Raw genomic sequence first — 18,911 nt, 5'->3', positions numbered from 1 at the left:
CTGTGCAACACACACACACGTATGTGCACGCACCACACCTGTACCCCCTACTGTGCCAACACACACACGTATGTGCACGCACCACACCTGTGCCCCCTACTGTGCCAACACCCACACACACACGTATGTGCACGCACCACACCTGTGCCCCCTACTGTGCCAACACACACACGTATGTGCACGCACCACACCTGTGCCCCCTACTGTGCCAACACACACACACACGTATGTGCACGCCCCACACCTGTGCCCCCTACTGTGCCAACACACACACACTCAGACACATATGTGCACGCACCACACCTGTGCCCCCTACTGTGCCAACACCCACACACACACGTATGTGCACGCACCACACCTGTGCCCCCTACTGTGCCAACACACACACGTATGTGACCGCACCACCCCTGTGCCCCCTCCTGTGCCAACACACATACACGCACTCGTATGTGACCGCACACACCTCCAGGTAGTGCAGCCTCTGCGTGAGCGAGCGCACAGCCGAGGGAGACGTGTCGAGGAGGGGGCCGTCGTCCGGAACCTCCGAGGCCGCCGAACCCGCTGACCCGACCACTCCACGCGTGCCGCGCCGCGTGCCATCGTCCTGCGGCCCCAGCAGATCGGAGAGCGATGCGAATGAAAATGAGAAGGAAGAACAAACGCGCACGGCGCAGCTGCTCTCACGCCGTGGTGACGAGCCACGCGTCAAACCGTCACTGGCAAGGCTGAGAATAAATAAGGGGCCATCCATGTCGTAGGTACGCTAAAAATCTGTCAAAACTTGACCCCCCTTCTCCCCTCCTCCCTGTACGCACGCGTATTTTTTACACCCCCCCCCTACCTGCATACCTACGCCTGACGCACCCCCCCCCCTCCCCTTAATCCACGCAGAAACGATCAAGGGTTAATCATATGGACGTGTTTAAGCAAACAGATAGTCCACCACCGGGCTATCTAACTCATTTGAAGGCCAATGTAGACAAATTATTATCGAGGCGTCACCACCCCCCCCCCCGCGTTTCCTATGAGTACATTGTCAGTAGACCCCCCATAGGCAAGCTACGCATTTGGGTTAACCCCCCCTCCCCTCTCCATGCGTATGGACTAAATGGATGGCCCCTTTTTGCATTTGTAGGGGGCTTAAATTCCTCACCAACTCAAAGCTCCTTAAACCACATATAAACCATTGCAATACCCTGCTGCTGGGAGCCCCCCCCCTCCCCCCAGTGGCAGCTGCCCCCCCCCCCAGTGACAGCTGCCCCCCCCCCCCAGCGGCAGCTGCCCCCCCCCCAGTGGCAGCTGCCCCCCCCCCCAGTAGCAGCTGTCCCCCCCCCCCCCAGCCAGTAGCAGCTGTCCATGTGTGGCGCAAGGCGGACCGCATGACCAGGACCGGAAGTGGTGATTAGTCTGCCCGTAGGGGCAAAAGGTCAAGCGGTGTTGTTGCTGGTTGCCGTGTTGCTGGTTGCCGTGTTGCTGGTTGCCGTGTTGCTGGTTGCCGTGTTGCTGGTTGCCGTGTTGCTGGTTGCCGTGTTGCTGGTTGCCGTGTTGCTGGTTGCCGTGTTGCTGGTTGCCGTGTTGCTGGTTGCCGTGTTGCTGGTTGTCTGTGGAACCTGAACAGTGCGATGCTCAAGAAGGTGGCCAGATGGCTCGAGAGGCCAGATCCAGGGGAGCCAGAAGCACAAAGATCCTGGGTTATGAATCCAGGTATCTGCCACCCGACTATGAATTTGATTATCAAGAGTAACAAGTTGATGGTCCCGGCCTGATCACCAATATCTGGGGTAAAGTGTGGGTACTCCCACCTTTTCAAAGACGAGAAGCCAGTTTGGAAGAGTAGACCGAATACACAGCCTCGAGGCAGAGGTTCCCATTTCATGGAAGCCCTTCCGTCAATAGTGGCATGAGCAGGCGCCCTGCCTTGTTACCAAATTTCAAATGTGCCAAGATTAACAATTAAATATAAAGTGTCACGAACAAACTGTGCTTGTTTTTTTTAAAACTGTAAGCAAAACAAACCCGTTAACTTAGGCGTAACAAACTGGTAACGAAAATAAAGCAAGTATTTCATTTACATCTCAATGTGGAGACCACATAGGATTGCAATGGCAACTTATGCATAATACATGTCCTCTTGAGACAAGCAGGCGAAGGGGAACAAAAGTGAGGAGATGATATTAAATCTGCACGAGCTCGCATAGTATATCTAACTGCAGCCAACCAACAAAAATAACAAGAAAATTAAAATCTCGTGTAAATCTTCCCGGGGCAACGTGCTCGTCGATGGAAAGCATGGCTTACCAGCATACCTGCAGAAGCACAACGAATTTTGACAAATGATACTGGTAGGAACCTCCTGGTTACACCAGCCCACAGGGGATTATTGTGTCCGTCCGTCCGTCGTGCATCCAAAAATGGGAGGGGTGGGGCTGGGTGGAGAGGGGAGGGTGGGGAGCGGCTGGGTGGGAAGGGGCAGGGTGGGTCTGGGTAGGGAGGGGCTGGTCACCCCATGGTGCCCTTATAAAACTCAACGTTTAACCTACTCACGCCGGCTTGTGCTCGCCCTCACAGTCGGGAATATTTGCGGAATACACCACGCCGCCGTTGACCCTGGCCATTGACCGAGCAACCCAACGTTCCTACCAGCTCCCTCCGCAGGAATGTGTGTTTGGACGTCGGAGGGATTTTTAAATATATTCCCAGTCACACAGAAGAGATCTAGACAAGGGAAGTGTAGAAGAAAATTGGAGATGCAGGGAAATGAGAAAAGAGAGATACGGCCAAGATAGATTTGAGAGATGAGTTGGCATCACATGTTATTTATATTTTGAAGCACAACACATTTTGACAAATGATTTAAACGAGTGTTCGACTCTCTTTGAAATGACGAATACATGGAGTATTGTGTGTGTGGGGGGGGGGGGGGTATCGACAATAATCACGCGCAAAGCGCCCTGACCCGATCTCAGTCGAACTCGAGCCAAGCAGGGTTGACATCCGATGTTCCAAATGATATCTTAAGACAATTCCATTTAGCCTGGCGTTTACAGCTGACGCCTAAATGAATGCTACAAGAGGTATGGTTGTAGATTTAAACTAATTACTATACTGATTGTATATTGACGAGGGATAATAATCATTTGCATACAGGAGCATTGGTTTTCAGAAAGTTGCCTTTAAAGAATAAAAGATTGAGCAACCGTACTTTTATTTGTTTAAAAAATATTAAATAAACACTTAATGCTCTTTTGCCAATCCACTGCTGGATGAAGTCTTCCCCACACCGTGCCAATCAGGGGGTTGGCGTCGTTTGACCATACTTCACCACGCCGGTCAGTGTGGCTTTGTGCGGAAAGAGAGCGCCGGGGAAAAGTTCGAACAACGCTCGCCACCGATCTTAGCCTGGGCCAGGAATCAAACTCAGGTAGTCAGCTTCACGGCGCAAGTGAGCTAACCTCTGCGCCACCGCTCTCTCTGCTCAGCCGCCGACGGTTTAAAAAAAAGGATCAGGAATTATCGGTACGTCTGAGAATGTTTGCATTCCGGTTTTATCGACGGGGGTGTGTAAAACAATATAGAACACGAACATTTTTAATATTGCACGTACAGTGTACAAATATATTCGTTCATTCAGTGTGTAAGTAAACCACGCGTTATAGAATGATTAATTGGTTATTATTTAACCACAGTACGAATGCCATCACTCATGACAGGTTTACCAACTCATTGTTTGTATGTTGCCAAGTAAAGCGCACTGAGTTGTGTAGCTTTTTTTTCAGAAGCTCAACGAAGTGTCTTGTCGTGTGCAAATTAACATCAGCCAAATATTCTAAACGCACGTTGATTCTAAATGTGGAGGGCAAAACCGGAGGACCCGGAGAAAAACACAATCACGGGAAGAGAGACACGCAAACTCCAAATTTACAACAGGCGTTAGGGTCGGGATCGAACTCACGACCTCCTGTATATCACACAAGATGGCACAGTGCAAACTCTACAATAAATGCACGGTAAAATGACGGTAGGTGCATTATTGAAACACTGCGAGAAATTGAAATGCGCAGCCCTGCAATGGCTTGCTCGCGCCAATGCTGGCAGAAGGGCCAACGCCGATCGCAGGGACCTCTAGACAGCCTTTCAAGAGATTGCTCTGGCCTACTCTTCCACGCTCACCGGACGTGTTGGGGTGCACTTTACGCTGTACCCCGCCACGCGTGCCCTGCCGATCTAATAGCCCTGGCCAACCCACCTCACAATGCTGGATGGACAGAGGCGGGCTTGTCGGGGTCTTTAAGACATCCACCCCATAGTTTCAGCTGCACGTTACCGGGCAGATCAGATCAAGCTGACGACGCCTTGCGCAGCGGCGGCATGAAAATATCAGCCGAGGAGAAGACGCAACGTTTCGGCTCGCGGCTCATCACGGAGGAGAAACTACGCGATTAAAAGTGTGCCGCATTTCTAAATGGGCGAGCAAGCGAGAGAATCAGAATACTGTATTTTTACTGGAGGAATCCGATAAGCTACTAAGCTAATTTTTTTGCACATTTGCATATTCACAATCCCACGAAAAAAATGTGCCCCAATGACCCCCTCTTTACACCTACACCAACCGCACTCGGCAACACATTCCCTGGCAAGTTGTCTCGGAAGACAAGCCACACTCATTGCCTTGCTTCATTAAACATTTATGGCATCGGTCCTTCGCCATCTCGTTGCGTGTTTGCTTTTTCGTAAGCACTTAGTTTTCCCAAGGCACCTCTCCCTCAATTCTAAGCGTCGACCATCACAGCAGCGAATTCTGGGATCTCTCTCTCTCTATTTCAATCCCCAAACGTGAAATATTAATGGCGTAGCCGCGCAAGTTAAAGATGCGTACGTGCCGTGTATTGGAAATTTGCATTTTGTGCTGAGGTGAACTATTTTCCTGCGCGTTTTCATTAGAACTAATCACGGATTCGCCACGGTCATGCATAAATTATGCGTCAGCCCGAGTCAGGGGTTTGTAAAGCCTCCAAAAAACTCACAAGGTGACAGAATATCTCTTGAGGACGCGTCCACGCGGTTCGCCCACCTCCTCGAATCATCACCCACGTTATTCGCACCAGCCGATTAGCAAAGCTGAGCGATCGAGCGACCGGTACATTTGCACGTGATGTCATGTCGATGTGACGCTTCGACGTCCGGTCGAGAGCTTGGGGAGACGCTGAATTCGACTTGTGACTCTGCGTCGCCGCCGCTCAGAGTCGGCTGGCTCTCAAAGACGAGGAACCACGGATGAGTGTGAAAGGCAGCAGGCGGGGAGTCGGTGCAATAGGGCTGGTACTACACCCACACCACTGTGGTGTCCGCGGTGTCATTACACCCCACGCCGTGACCCTCTCTCGGGCCGGCACTGCACAGTGACATCCCGCGATGTCACTGCACGTGTAGAAGCACAATGGACTTGCAAATCCAGAGGTCCGCCGATTAAACCTCCTGACCAAGGAGTTGAAACAATGGGTACATTTTTAGTGTTTTTGTAATTGATGCACGGTAGTTCATGCACAGGCAAAGCGGCAAAGGGGTAGTCGAGTGTGGGTAACGTCAGTTTAACACGTGGTAGGCTTTCGCGACCAATATCATCCATAATAGAGGTTTGTTTGGGTTAGATCGCGTAAAATATAAATGTGTCGTTAAACCCGTCACCACCCAACACAGCCAACTAGTAAGGGTTGGTGTGTTGGAGAGCCAATCCACAACATTTACCATCTGAGTACGACGTTTCGCCAGTTATTAGTTGGCTGTGTCGGGTGGTGGCGGGTTTTAACGACATTTTTTAAAAATAAATTTCGATTTAAAGCTTTCGTGACTGCAGAGATTCATCTTCTTGGTTCTTTCGGTAAAGTCACGTAGAAGGAAAATAATAAAATAATAAAAATAAAACATAATAAAATAATTATCACGACGTTTCGGCCACAACGCAAGCAGCCGTCCTCAGGTGAAGAACAGGTCTTCAGACGCTGTCTTTCTGACAGACCTGTTCTTCACCTGAGGACGGCTGCTTGCGTTGTGGCCGAAACGTCGTGAGAATTATTTTACTATGTTTTATTTTTATTATTTTATTATTTCCCTTCTACGTGAATTTACCGAAAGAACCAAGAAGACATTTTTATATATTTACACGATCTAACCCAAACAAACCTCTCTATTATGTGGGTCACGTGTGGGTACACCCACCTTTGGAAAGACGTGAAGCCAGTCAGGAAACGCTGCCGAGTCTCTGCATACTCGCGTGTCACGACGAGCACGTTTATTTGTTTACGCTTGAACCCAAAGTTACACAAGCACGATGTTGCGCGTGTACCATTAATGCTATCGACCAACTTGCACGTACTTTTTGCAATTCCTCGTCAAATAACCGAAAGCATCGGTGGCAGCAGCAAAACGTTGATTCGAATTGCAAATGATATTTTGCAGACGTGAACTCGTTTGTTTTGTATATATCAAAGATGAATTAAAAAAATAACTTCTAAATAGTGCAGACAGATAAATTATGGAAATTGTCAACTGTACGGAATCTCCAAACGCTTCCCGTTTAATCTCCTCCCGTAGGTAAGCTTCACAAAGCCAATCTATGTTATTTTTTTCTTGCATTGGCGTGGGACACTTGCAATTTGGTGCGCACTAATTTCCGCACACACGAACAAAAAATGTACCTTTCGATTTAAAGCTTTCGTGACTGCAGGGATTCATCTTCTTGGTTCTTTCGGTAAAGTCACGTAGAATGGAAATAATAAAATTTAAAAAATAAAACATAATAAAATAATTCTCACGACGTTTCGGCCACAACGTAAGCAGCCGTCCTCAGGTGGAGAACAGGTCTGACAGAGTCTGTTCAGACTGTTCTCCACCTGAGGACGGCTGATTGCGTTGTGGCCGAAACGTCGTGAGAATTATTTTATTATGTTTTATTTGTATTATTTTATTATTTCCATTCTACGTGACTTTACCGAAAGAACCAAGAAGATGAAAAATGAATGTACCCAAACTCGCAAACAAAACAATGAAGTTGCGTAAATAGCCTCCGAATTGCATAAGTGAACGGTCAATTAAAAATGTTGCGTAAACAACACCCCCTGCATGCGAATGTGTTTGTGTGTGTGTAGGAGCGATTGTGCAGCGGTTAGCGCGCTGCGCTATGAACCCGACGACACGAGTTTGATTCCCGCTCACGGCCAACACCAGTGACGATTATCCGAACCGGTCCCGGGCCTCCCCTAGGTCGACTCAGCCTCAAATGAGTACCTGGTGCGGTGTGTAAACATCGCCACTGGGGAGATAAAGGCGGCCGGGTGTGGTGCTGGTCATCCCATCCCCTCGTGTGCCGTGCCGCCCTTCATAGATGCTCGCTAAGAATCTTTGTTTTCGTGTCGTTATGTCCACAGCATTGTTTCAAAGTTGAACTTATTTTCAATCATTCCCACTGCAAGTTTGCCAATCCAGCCGAACGAAGTGGGCCTTGTCTCGAATGCACTAAAACTACACATCTGCTGCCAACTAAAATCGGCGTGCGATGTTAAAGTTCAGCATTTTATTTGTGACACGGGACGATCCCGTTTAGACAATAATCCCGGCCTTTTGACATGGCAGACCCGTGCTGCGTGAGCACAGCAACAAGGAGAGACAGAAAACGTCGGCATTGCGGGAATATTCCACAAAGAACGAGGTATGGTGCCTACACACAGCAGGGCTGTTTCATTGGTCATACACTCACCATTGTCATCATCATGATCAGTCATAATCCACCCACTGCTGATTGGAGCTCTCGGGCCAAGCCATTGCAATCACTGACAGTCTTATGATAGCGTAAATACATTGGGCTCCTGCACTCGACCTGATTTCGGCGCCCCCATCTCTTCAGGTCGCATCCACTTGGACGTACACCAAAAAAAAAATACTCCTCTGAAGGTAAATCGAGGGCGTCTTCATTCTGGAGGCTTTCGTGAATGAACAAATACGATCCTTACGGTTGTGTCACTACGGGTGGGTCAGCCCATCACGTGGACGGGTTGACGTTAACACTCAAATGACACTCATCTGACACTCGTAAGATATTAACCACTCACCTGGTGAGGTTAAGAGGTTCCCCCTCAACCTAGCGCTCACCGAATCCCAAACGACACAATCCTACCCGTTGCAGGGATAACCATAATTATCGGGTCAAAGGTAAAAAAAGTTGCTAGTTTTCTAAAAGATACTACACGTCATAATATTTTCAAATGACATCTGATGAATTGAAATTGGCAGAGTGGCCTGGGAGTTCTCTGGACACAAATACACACATACACATTCTCTCTCTCTCTCTCTTCCCTTCCCATCCACTCCTTCCCGTCCCTCCCTTTGCCCTGCAGTGGTCCCTTAATATCGCTATCCATTCTAGATTTGAAGCTTTCGTGACTGCAAGGATTCATATTCTTAGGTTTTTTCGGTAAAGTCACGTAGGTAAAACATCAAAATTAATGAAAATAAAATAAAATAAAACAAAAAATCACGACGTTGTGTTGCCTCCGAAACGTCGTGATTTTTTGTTTTATTTTAATTTATTTTCATTAATTTTGATGTTTTACCTACGTGACTTTACCGAAAAAACCTAAGAATATATCGCTATCCACTCAATCGCTGTCCACTCGTTCCTCAAAATCATTACATTCTGTCACCGTTTCCTGTTTTTTTCCCCCTCCAGCTAAGTCAAGTGCCTTGAGTGAAGGCGCCCTATGAATGCAAATTAGATGCGAGCAGCCACAATGTCAATTGGATTAGATTAGACCAGCCACTTGATCGTGTCCACTGCACTAAAGGAAGTGGTGGGCCGGGGGGTGTGGGGTGGATTTGGGGTTCTCGCTTTGCCTGGGAAGGGGGACAATGCCCTCGGGATTTGAAGCTTTCGTGACTGCAAGGATTCATACTCTTAGTTCTTTCGGTAAAGTCACGGTAGGTAAAATTAATAAAAATAAAACAATAAAAATCACTGACGTTTCGGAGGCAACACAAGCTTCCGTCTTCAGGTGAAACCGTCACAGCAAAATATCTGTACCTTATAGAGTGGCTCCTCCCCCCCTTAACCACTATATAATGTACAGATATTTTGCTGTGACGGTTTCACCTTGAGACGGAAGCTTGTGTTGCCTCCGAAACGTCGTGGATTTTTATTGTTTTATTTTTTATTAATTTTACCTACGTGACTTTACCGAAAGAACTAAGAGTATGAATGTCCTCGGGGTTGACAAACAATGTGCACAACACGGAGGAGGAGTCGTGGGCGGCGGTCAGCACGCAGCGAGATGAAACCCAAGCAACGTGAGATCGATCCCTGGGATGCAGCTAACGCCGGTGACGAGTGGAGCCAGTGTGAGCTCACCTGTGATGATTAATCACGCGTGTAATCGTGCACTCTTGCTAACAGCTACGGCTAGAGAGGTGTGTGTGTGTGTTTTTTTTCTCTTCAGGTAAGGCCTACTGAGCTATATAATTCTTTTTCAGAAGCGGACCTGCCTATAACAATTTAGACGCTGTCTTTCCGACAGCCCTGTTCTTCACCCGAGGACGGCTGCTTTGCGTTGTGGCCGAAACGTCGTGAGAATTGTATTTTATCATGTTTTATTTTTATTATTTTATTATTTCCCTTCTACGTGACTCCCTGCAGTCACGAACACTTTCCATCGAAATATAAAACAAATGATAGCTCAGCGAAATGGTTCATCGCGTGGAAATGTATAGCAGCCAAATACCCGAACAAGTTTTCTCAATGTGGAGGGTAAACCCGGAGGACCCGGAGAAAAAATCCACGCGACCACGGGGAGAACATGCCCAAAATACACGAGTCAGGGTCGGGATCGAGCCCATGCCCTGCATACCAGGCGAGGTAGTTAACATCCTCGCCTGCATGCACAACAGCTGGTATATGCAGGTTGCTGCAGGCGAAGGGGGTTCTGAGCTCAAATATCACTCGCCACATAGGCCAGCAGTGGCAGGGAATTGTTGACCCAAGGTCGACGGGTTCGTAGTGCTGTGGTTTTGCTGCTGACAACAGCGCATCGCTGCTGTCACCCGAGTGACGCGTCACATTGTGAAATCGCGCAGTAACACTGCGTGGTGAATTCCGTCGGATACAGATCGCGCAACGGAAATTCAAAACGACAATAAATCATCATCTCATCTCATCTCGGCAACCTCGAGAAAGGCTTCATATCGGAAACCTCTAAGCGACATATAGATCGTCGACTTTTTGACACTCCTGAACTCATTAGCAAACTGAACTTTATGCAATCAGCTCGCTAATGACCTTTGTGTGTTGCGTGTGATTATCATTTTTTTGATGCTAGCATCCTCGACTCTGAAACCGTGCCAAACGTTAACCAAGCATCGCCCCCCCCCCCCCCGACTCGGCACACTTAATCAAAGCCGACTGAAGCGAAGTTTTCTTCGCGAAGAGAATTGCATCGGGAACGCAGCGACCACGTGTCCACGGGCATCCGTGCGAGGCTTAAAGGGGCTTTCAACAATACCCGCCCTCCCTTCTTGTGAAATAAATTACTAATGCACACCCACCCCCGCCCGCCCGCCCGCCTTTCTCCCAGCCCCAAGTTGGTTTATCGCCAGAGTATAATTTGACGCAATGCCTCGTCATGCAAAAAAAAAGTCACGTTTGTGGTGGTGGTAGTGAACTCGTCTTTAGAGGACGACGAAAAGCCTCGCCGAGGTTTGCCAGCCATCTGTAAGTCATATTCTTTGGGTCTTTAGGTCAAGTCGCGTAGATAGGTTCAAAGAAAATAATAAAAAAATTACGAAAAATTACAAAAACTAAGACGTTTCGTCGATCCTGATGACGAACGTTTGTTTTGCGATCGAAACGTCGTAGTTTTGTGTTCTTTTATTTGAACCTACCCACGTGACTTCACCGAAAGACCCAAAGAATATGAATTCCTGCAGTGGCGAAAGTTTTAAGTTAAGATTTCACCTATAAGTCCATGAAAAACCGATCCTCCACCACCCCACCCCCCTCTGCGTCCTGAATGACTGATGGACGTCGAGTACTTCGTCGAGGACAGCTGGAAGCGCCGTGACTTGGCCCGAGCACATTCCAATCGCAGGGCCCTCCACGCACACAGAATAAGTGCACGAGATTAGGTGACGCTTTCTTGGATTAAATACGGTAATCGGGAAATTGTTGCTGCCACATGTTGCTAGCAACAAGGGATGATGGTCACGATGGTGTGTTTTTCTTCTTCTGCTTCTTCAATAGTGTACGATACGATGTTTTTTGATCAAGTAAAACTCAGAAGATATGCAAAGTTTGAGCCTGGATGAGTGCAATGATGTGTTGGTGACAAACATCCAAGTTGTACTCGCTGCCGTGAGCAGTAGAGGACACACCGGTGGTGCTACACTAGTGACGAATTGGCCACGCTCTGTTTACGTGACAACCCTTACTAGTTGGCTGTGACGAATTGGCCACGTTTTTAACGACGCGTTTATATATTTACGCGATCTAACCCAAAAAAACCTCTATTATGGATCGTATGTGTACACCACAAGATATACCCCCCCCCCCACGGCGACTTACTGCAAATGGTTTAAGCGTCACGCATTGTCCAAAAGGACAGAGTTGCGCTCGTATGCGGATGCAAACTTTACGCGTCCCAGTTTCACAGCGGCTCCAACGAACAGAGAGAGGGCTGCGGGGATTGTCCGCACGTGGTGGGGATGCGCGCCGCGTAACACGCAGGGCACACGCGTGCGCGGGAACGCAACGCGCGCACGCACGCGCGAGAGAGAGAGAGAGAACGAGCTAGGCAACAAATAATGAGAGAGAGAACGAAAAAAAAAACAACCGTCCTCACATTTCTGGTTGCCAGAAAACCTCGCACAGCAATTTTGTGTCTGAGCATAGCACGGTAATGAGTTTATGAATCATTGATTGTGGAGTGGATGGGTTGGACAGGTCGGTCTGCGCTCCCTCGTACTCCCCCCCCCCCTCTCTCCAATAAACAAGGCTTGACTGCTGATTCATGATGCGGCGATTTGTCACATTTAGGGGGGGAAATTTTTCATCAGTGCCACCGTGACTCCCCAAGCGAGGAGGATATGATGTAGTTCTGAGGTTCCGCTAACTGCGCTAATACATCACCCTTACGAATGAGTGGGAAAAAGGAATACAAAAAAACCCTTAACGCAGACCCGCGGCACTTCATCAAGAGCCCAGGGTGGCCCCGCGTAGCAAATGTGTTTGTTGAAAAGACTCACAAAAAGTCCCAGTAAGAGGACAACGGAAGAACACATATGATCGATTCGTAACGATATGCAGTCCTCATTCTCCTCCTCCTCCCCCCCAAAACAAATCTGTCTCGGTCACGAGGCTTATTGACGCCTACTTCAGCGCCCAGTGCTTCAGCACCGCCAGTGACGTTCGCCCCGATTGGGAATGAAGCTCGGGTCGCCCCGTTCACGGCACGGTGCTTCCGCTAATTGCGCGAATACATCACGGCCGCGCTATCTCACAAACGGATGTGTGAGCGGTAAGCGGCGCGTAAAACGACGATTCAATCACCCTCCGGGCCAGTGCTTTTGCTCTTAAGTTGACAGCCAGTGGGGAGGGTTTATCTAAATTATTACGGTTTGCCGAGTGCAGTTCCCGACGGCCCAAAACGCCAAACTGCCAGCGACAAACAGCACCAGCGAAGTGATGTAATCATAGACAAGGGTTAATACGTGTTTTATTTTAGCAGGGTTATACAAATTTGGTGGGGGGGGGGGGGGAAGAATGATGGGAGGAATTCCAAAGTGTAACAGTGCGAGGGAGTAAGCAGAGAGAGAAGAGTTGTAACCTGTGATGAGTGCTTTGGTTGAGCACGCTGTGATGGATGAGATGACACATTCTGGCAGAGCTAAGTTCTCAACAATTTTATTTTTATTTCATCAGGTAAGCCCCACTGAGTTATATTTCTCTTTTAGAGAAGTGACCTGGCCACAAATGATGGCTCAACAAAGTGGCTTATCACGTTAAATACTCTAAACGCGCGACGTTGATTCTAACTGTGGACGGAAAAACCGGAGGACCCGGAGAAAAATCCACGCGACCACGGGAAGAACATGCAGACTTCAAATATACAGCAGGCGTCAGGATCGGGATTGAACCCATGACCTCCTGTACACCAGGCAGTTAACATCTCGCCACCGTGGAGGAATCAACGAGCGGCGTTCATGGGAACAGTGTCCATGGTCATAGCGATAATTGTGGTGACTGGCCACCAGCGAGCCGATTATTTCTAGAGAACATGATTTTAAAAGAAGGCTGGAAGAACACGATGAGTAATGTCTGATTACATTATATTGTAGCGCGTTGGCTTGTTCGGCTTCGTGAATAATCGCACTTGCATCGTTGTGCTTCATTTTGTATCAAATAAAAAAGTATAGCGGCACGGTGATTTTTTTTTTGATCTCAAATGAGCATTGAGGCAGTGGCCATCTCCTCTTTAAAGCCCTGAGCCAGTGGTGGAAATTCCACATTCCTCTGGCGGGAGTGAGTCCACCGATGACAAAAATTAAATTATGACGATGGGTGATCTGGATTTGCTGTGCGATGTTCGGCGTGAGACGCCGCACAGCCGAAAAAAAAACACACGGGAGAGCTTTGGTAATGCAACTGCGATAATCTACGCGGTCGGAATATGTTTACAATAATAGCTGCGTTGTACTTTCAGCGTCTCACTTTTGTTTACGTAACTAGCTACTCCAACTAAATGTGTGACGCAAATATCAATAGTTTAGCTACCTACAAAAAAGTATGCACTAGCTATGCACTAACAGGGCCTTTGAAGTCTATACAGAGAAGTGAAACTGCAGAGCACAATACCACCAATGTCTCGACTTATCACTGCTGATATCAAGATGTGTTGAAGGGCAAAGATAGCTAAACAACAGGGAATCAGTTTAACTTCAAGGAGGGGGGGGGGGGGCAAACAGCCTCCGGGCTTAGTCAATGTTGATGAGCAAATGTATAGTTCATGTCGAAAGTAGATTAACATCAAGACCTCGTGGTGTACAGGGCAGTCTCCAACCACGAGCCACTCCGTATCTCTGCCCTATCTCTCTGTCCTCTCTGCAGTGAGGCCTCGCTTAACGCGTCTGCAACAAAACGCGTCTTCGCTATAGCGCGCGTCTTCTATTGGGGAATACTTTTCGCACAACGTGGAACGCGCACCGTTACAATGCGGTTTCTGAGCGGTGGATAATGAACTAATTTCTTGAGCTGCGTGGTTGAACGGTTATGGGAATTCTGGGTGTATACGTGGAATGATACAGAACACGGTGTACCTTCATCCGAGTTCTTTGTCCCACCGTCTTACTGTGCGTGTGTTACACCGTATCTTGCAACTCTCAACCTTTACATTATTTATCGTGGGGGAAATTTTTTCGCTTAACGTGTTTTTTTTGCGTAACGCGGCGCGTTTCAGAAACGCATCTACCGCGTTAAACGAGGAATTACCGTATTTCTCCGCGATGAAGAGGGTCCATATTCACTTGCTATTCTATATTTTTTTATATTTTTGTTCATTCTATTTTATTATAATATTTTTTATTCTTTCAGGACAGTGTCATTGACAAATGCGTTGAGCTTTGTGGAGTGTGTCCCTCGTGCAACAATGCCAGAGATCGGTAAAACTCTAGAACAAGGTGTAGACTTAATAACACACACATACAATTTGTACCAAATGCACATTACACTGCTCTCCTGGCTGACCGTGCTATTAGTTTCCAAGCCCTTCCATGTCTGTATTTTTTCGCTGGATTGGAATATGCATGGCAGGGCAATCCCCACTCTTTCCCTTCACCTTGTCCAAATATGTACGCTAAATTTTTATTTTATTTTACCAGGCATGGCCCACTGAGCTGTATAGCTCTTTGTCAAAAGCGAGCTCGGCCAAAAATGATAGCCCCAACGAAGTGGCTTATCGTGAGGAAATGTACAGCAGCAACCAAAAACTCTGAACGCGTGGTGATGTTGATTCTAAAATGTGGAGGGGAAAACCGGAGGACCCGGAGAAAATTCCACGCGACCACTGGGAGAGAGAGAGAGAGAGAGAGACACGCAAACTCCAAATATACATCAGGTGTCAGGGTCGGGATCGAACCCACGACCTCCTGCATACCAGGCGAGGCAATTAACATCCCCTAGCCACCATGATGATGATGAGTGAGAGACACGCAAACTCCAAATATACATCAGGCGTCAGGGTCTGGATCAAACCCACGACCTCCTGTACACCAGGCAGTTAACATCTCCTAGCCACCGTGAAAGAATCAGCGAGCGGCGTTCATGGGAACAGTGATCATGGTCATAGCGATAATTGTGGTGACTGACCACCAGCGAGCCGATGATTTCTAGAGAGCATGATTTCAAAAGAAGGCTGGAAGAACACGACGGGTAATGTCTGATTGCATTATATTGTAGCGCGTTGGCTTGTTCGGCTTCGTGAATAATCACACTTGAATCGTTGTGATTAATTTTGTATCAAATAAAAAGGTTAGAGGCACGGTGATTTTTTATCTTAAATGAGCATTGAAGCAGTGGCCATCTCCTCTTTAAAGCCCTGAGCCAGTGGTGGAAATTCCACATTCCTCTGGCGGGAGTGAGTCCACCGATGACAAAATTAAATTATGACGATGGGTGATCTGGATTTGCTGTGCGATGTTCGGCGTGAGATGCCGCACAGCCGAAAAAAAACACTCGGGAGAGCTTTGGGAATGCAACTGCGATAATCTACGCGGTCGGAATATGTTTACAATAATAGCTGCGTTGTACTTTCCGCGTCTCCCTTTTGTTTACGTAACTAGCTACTCCAACTAAATGTGTGACGCAAATATCAATAGTTTAGCTACGTACAAAAAATTATGCACTAGCTATGCACTAACAGGGCCTTTGAAGTCTATACAGAGAAGTGAAACAGCAGAGCACAATACCACCAATGTCTCGACTTATCACTGCTGATATCAAGCTGTGTTGAAGGGCAAAGATAACTAAACAACAGGGAATCAGTTTAACTTAAAGGATGGGGGGGGGGGGGCAAACAGCCTCCGGGCTTAGTCAATGTTGATGAGCAAATGTATAGTTCACGTCGAAAGTAGATTAACATCAAGACCTCGTGGTGTACATGGCAGTCTCCAGCCATGAGCCACTCCGTATCTCTGCCCTATCTCTCTGTCCTCTCTGCAGTGAGGCCTCGCTTAACGCGTCTTCAACAAAACGTGTCTTCGCTATAGCGCGCGTCTTCTATTGGGGAATGCTTTTCGCATTCCCCCCCCACCCCCCTCGCTAACCTTGGCAAGCGTGCTGGGCTCTGATGGGTCATCGTCTTCGCGACGGCTTCCGCTCAACAACAAGATTCTCGCCATCTCCTGCATTCTGCATTCAAATGGTGGGGGGGGGGGGGGCGACAGGACAAATTGTTTCACGTGGAATTACGCACGCAAAATATATAAATAAAGCCACCACGGCTCTAAATTCCGCACTATAATATTTGACCACCGTGACAGCTTGGCACGAGGCTGTGTGTGTGTGGTTTTTTTTTTAACTCCTCAAATTAAAAATGCTTTTGACTGTTGGAGTGCACGGCTGAGGAAGCTGGAGCTGTTACATTTTTTATCACGTTTCACGATTTGCATTTCTAAAAAAAGATGTTCGGCAGCGCGTTGGACACGCGTACCCCAGTCCTGAGCCGTTCGGTGACTCAATGGGCTCACATTCAATTCTAGATTTGAAGCTTTCGTGACTGCAAGGATTCATATTCTTAGGTTTTTTCGGTAAGTCATGTAGGTAAAAAAAATTTAATTGATAAAAGTAAAATAAAAATAAAAATCACGACGTTTCGAAGGCAACACAAGCTTCCGTCTTCAGGTGGGACCGTCACAGCACGATCGCTGTATCAAGTGATCGTGCTGTGACGGTTCCACCTGAAGACGGAAGCTTGTGTTGCCTCCGAAACGTCGTGATTTTTATTTTATTTTTATTTTACTTTTATTAATTTTTATTTTTTACCTAGTGACTTTACCGAAAAAAACCCTAAGAATACTCACATTCAATGTTAGTGCTTCCTAAATTACAATGGATATCCAATTACAATGGATATCCATTGTAATTTATATGCATTAATACCCCCCCCCCCTCTTTGCGCGTGAAGGGCTCACAAACGACGTCTTCACATCTATCACCGTATTTAAGGAACGAAACAGGAGGCTTTCTCCACAAATCTGGCTGTCCGGCCGATGATGCTAGCTGTAATTACTGGCGAAACGTCGTACTCAGATTGTAAATGTTGTGGATTTGCTCTCCAACACACCGGTTAGTGCTGTACTAGTGACGAATTGGCACGTTCTGTTTACGTGACAAACCTTATTAATTGGCTGTGTCGGGTGGTGGTGGGATTAACGACACATTTATATATACACGATCTAACCCCCAAAAAAACCCTCTATATTCTGGATTGTTAATGCTTCCTGCGCGCGAGCGATTCCACCTCGGATGCACACGTGGTATCGACGCCGTGTCGTTAATTAGGAAACGGTCAAAACTTAATTATTGTGCCGAGCAAACTTTGGATCTTTAAAAAAAAAAAGTGAAAGTCAAGATAATCCCTTGTAGAAATGATTGGATACTTAATAATGGTTAGAGGTAATTAACGTCAGGCGGATGACAGTTAACAAACTATCGCTCGTTGCAATTTTAATGGCTTAAGATGTGGTGGGGTTTCTCTCTCTCTCTCGCTCGCGCTCGCTCTCTCTCTCTCGCTTCTGTGCTCCACGTGACCTTATTGTCCTCACATTAGTCAAAAGTACGATGTGGCTTAAGGGGTTACCACCTCGGAGATAGGGAGGTAGAAAAAAAATGTCACTGGGTCGTATCGTGGCCAACATTATATCTCGCACTAACAGAAGAGGAGATAACGTCCCCGTACACGTGCATTGCCCTTGAGTGGTGCGTTGTTATTATTACGCAACTGATAACAAAAAATGGGACTTTTAATGCCCCGAGAAAGCGAGGTGGGGAGGGACAGCTAATTTTTCAGCGTGTAATTACTTCCCTACATACGCCACTTTGATTTGTTGGCGATAAGTAACCCTCTTGGCCTCCGCGCTGCTCATTTGCAAGGCGGCCTTGCCCGGTTTTTTGCAATTTCACGGGAAAAATCTGAACAATAACATCGCCCGAAATGCTTAATTTTCACGGACGAAAAACGACAGTTGCCACGGACTGCACTCCCCAATTCCTCCACCCATGTGGAGAACTCTGTCCACCAGATAACCCCGTCATCTTTCGTCTCGTCCACCCTTGTGCTCGGCCAACACACTGCAGGTCACAACAACGCACTCACTCCCACCCGCCTACTTACCCATACACTCACTCAAAGACAAAGATCCCCCGTATAGCCTGTAAACGATTTTTGGGGCAAGTGTTGTTTGCGAGCACCTATGAAGGCCGGCACGGCACACCAGGGAATGTGTGGCCAGCACCACGCCCAGCGATGTTTTTATACACCAAGTACTCATTTGAAACTGAGTCGACCTAGGGGAGGCACAGAACTGATCCACATAATTGCCACCGGTGTTGGCCGTGAGCGGGAATCAAACTTGGGTGCCTGGGCTTCATCTTCTTGGTTCTGTCGGTAATGTCACGTAGAATGGAAATAATAAAATAATAAAAATAAAACATAATAAAATAATTTTCACGACGTTTCGGCCACAACGCAAGCAGCCGTCCTCAGGTGGAGAACAGGTCTGTCGAGAAGACAGCGTCTGAATGAGTCTGAATAACTGTCTTCTCGACAGACCTGTTCTCCACCTGAGGACGGCTGCTTGCGTTGTGGCCGAAACGTCGT

General features: G+C 47.5%; 1 protein-coding gene across 3 annotated transcripts in view; it reads right to left on the bottom strand.

Annotated features, from left to right (window-relative positions):
• Nucleotides 1–18,911, bottom strand: part of LOC133357308 (uncharacterized) — a 261,278-nt gene that overhangs the window by 189,461 nt on the left and 52,906 nt on the right. For all 3 annotated transcript variants that reach the window (XM_061575192.1, XM_061575202.1, XM_061575210.1), the window contains 2 exons: nucleotides 16,357–16,441; nucleotides 464–604 (listed from right to left, as the gene is read on the bottom strand). In XM_061575192.1, coding sequence (XP_061431176.1) covers nucleotides 464–604; nucleotides 16,357–16,441 — 226 coding nt within the window. The remainder of the gene's footprint in view (nucleotides 1–463; nucleotides 605–16,356; nucleotides 16,442–18,911) is intronic.

This window comes from Lethenteron reissneri, chromosome 7 (genome assembly GCF_015708825.2).
Source record: "Lethenteron reissneri isolate LAM-NWPU_2019-01 chromosome 7, ASM1570882v1, whole genome shotgun sequence".
Classification (NCBI taxonomy): Eukaryota; Metazoa; Chordata; class Hyperoartia; order Petromyzontiformes; family Petromyzontidae; genus Lethenteron; species Lethenteron reissneri.
Note: the sequence above shows the minus strand (reverse complement) of the source record. Positions and strands in the feature narration are given on the sequence as shown.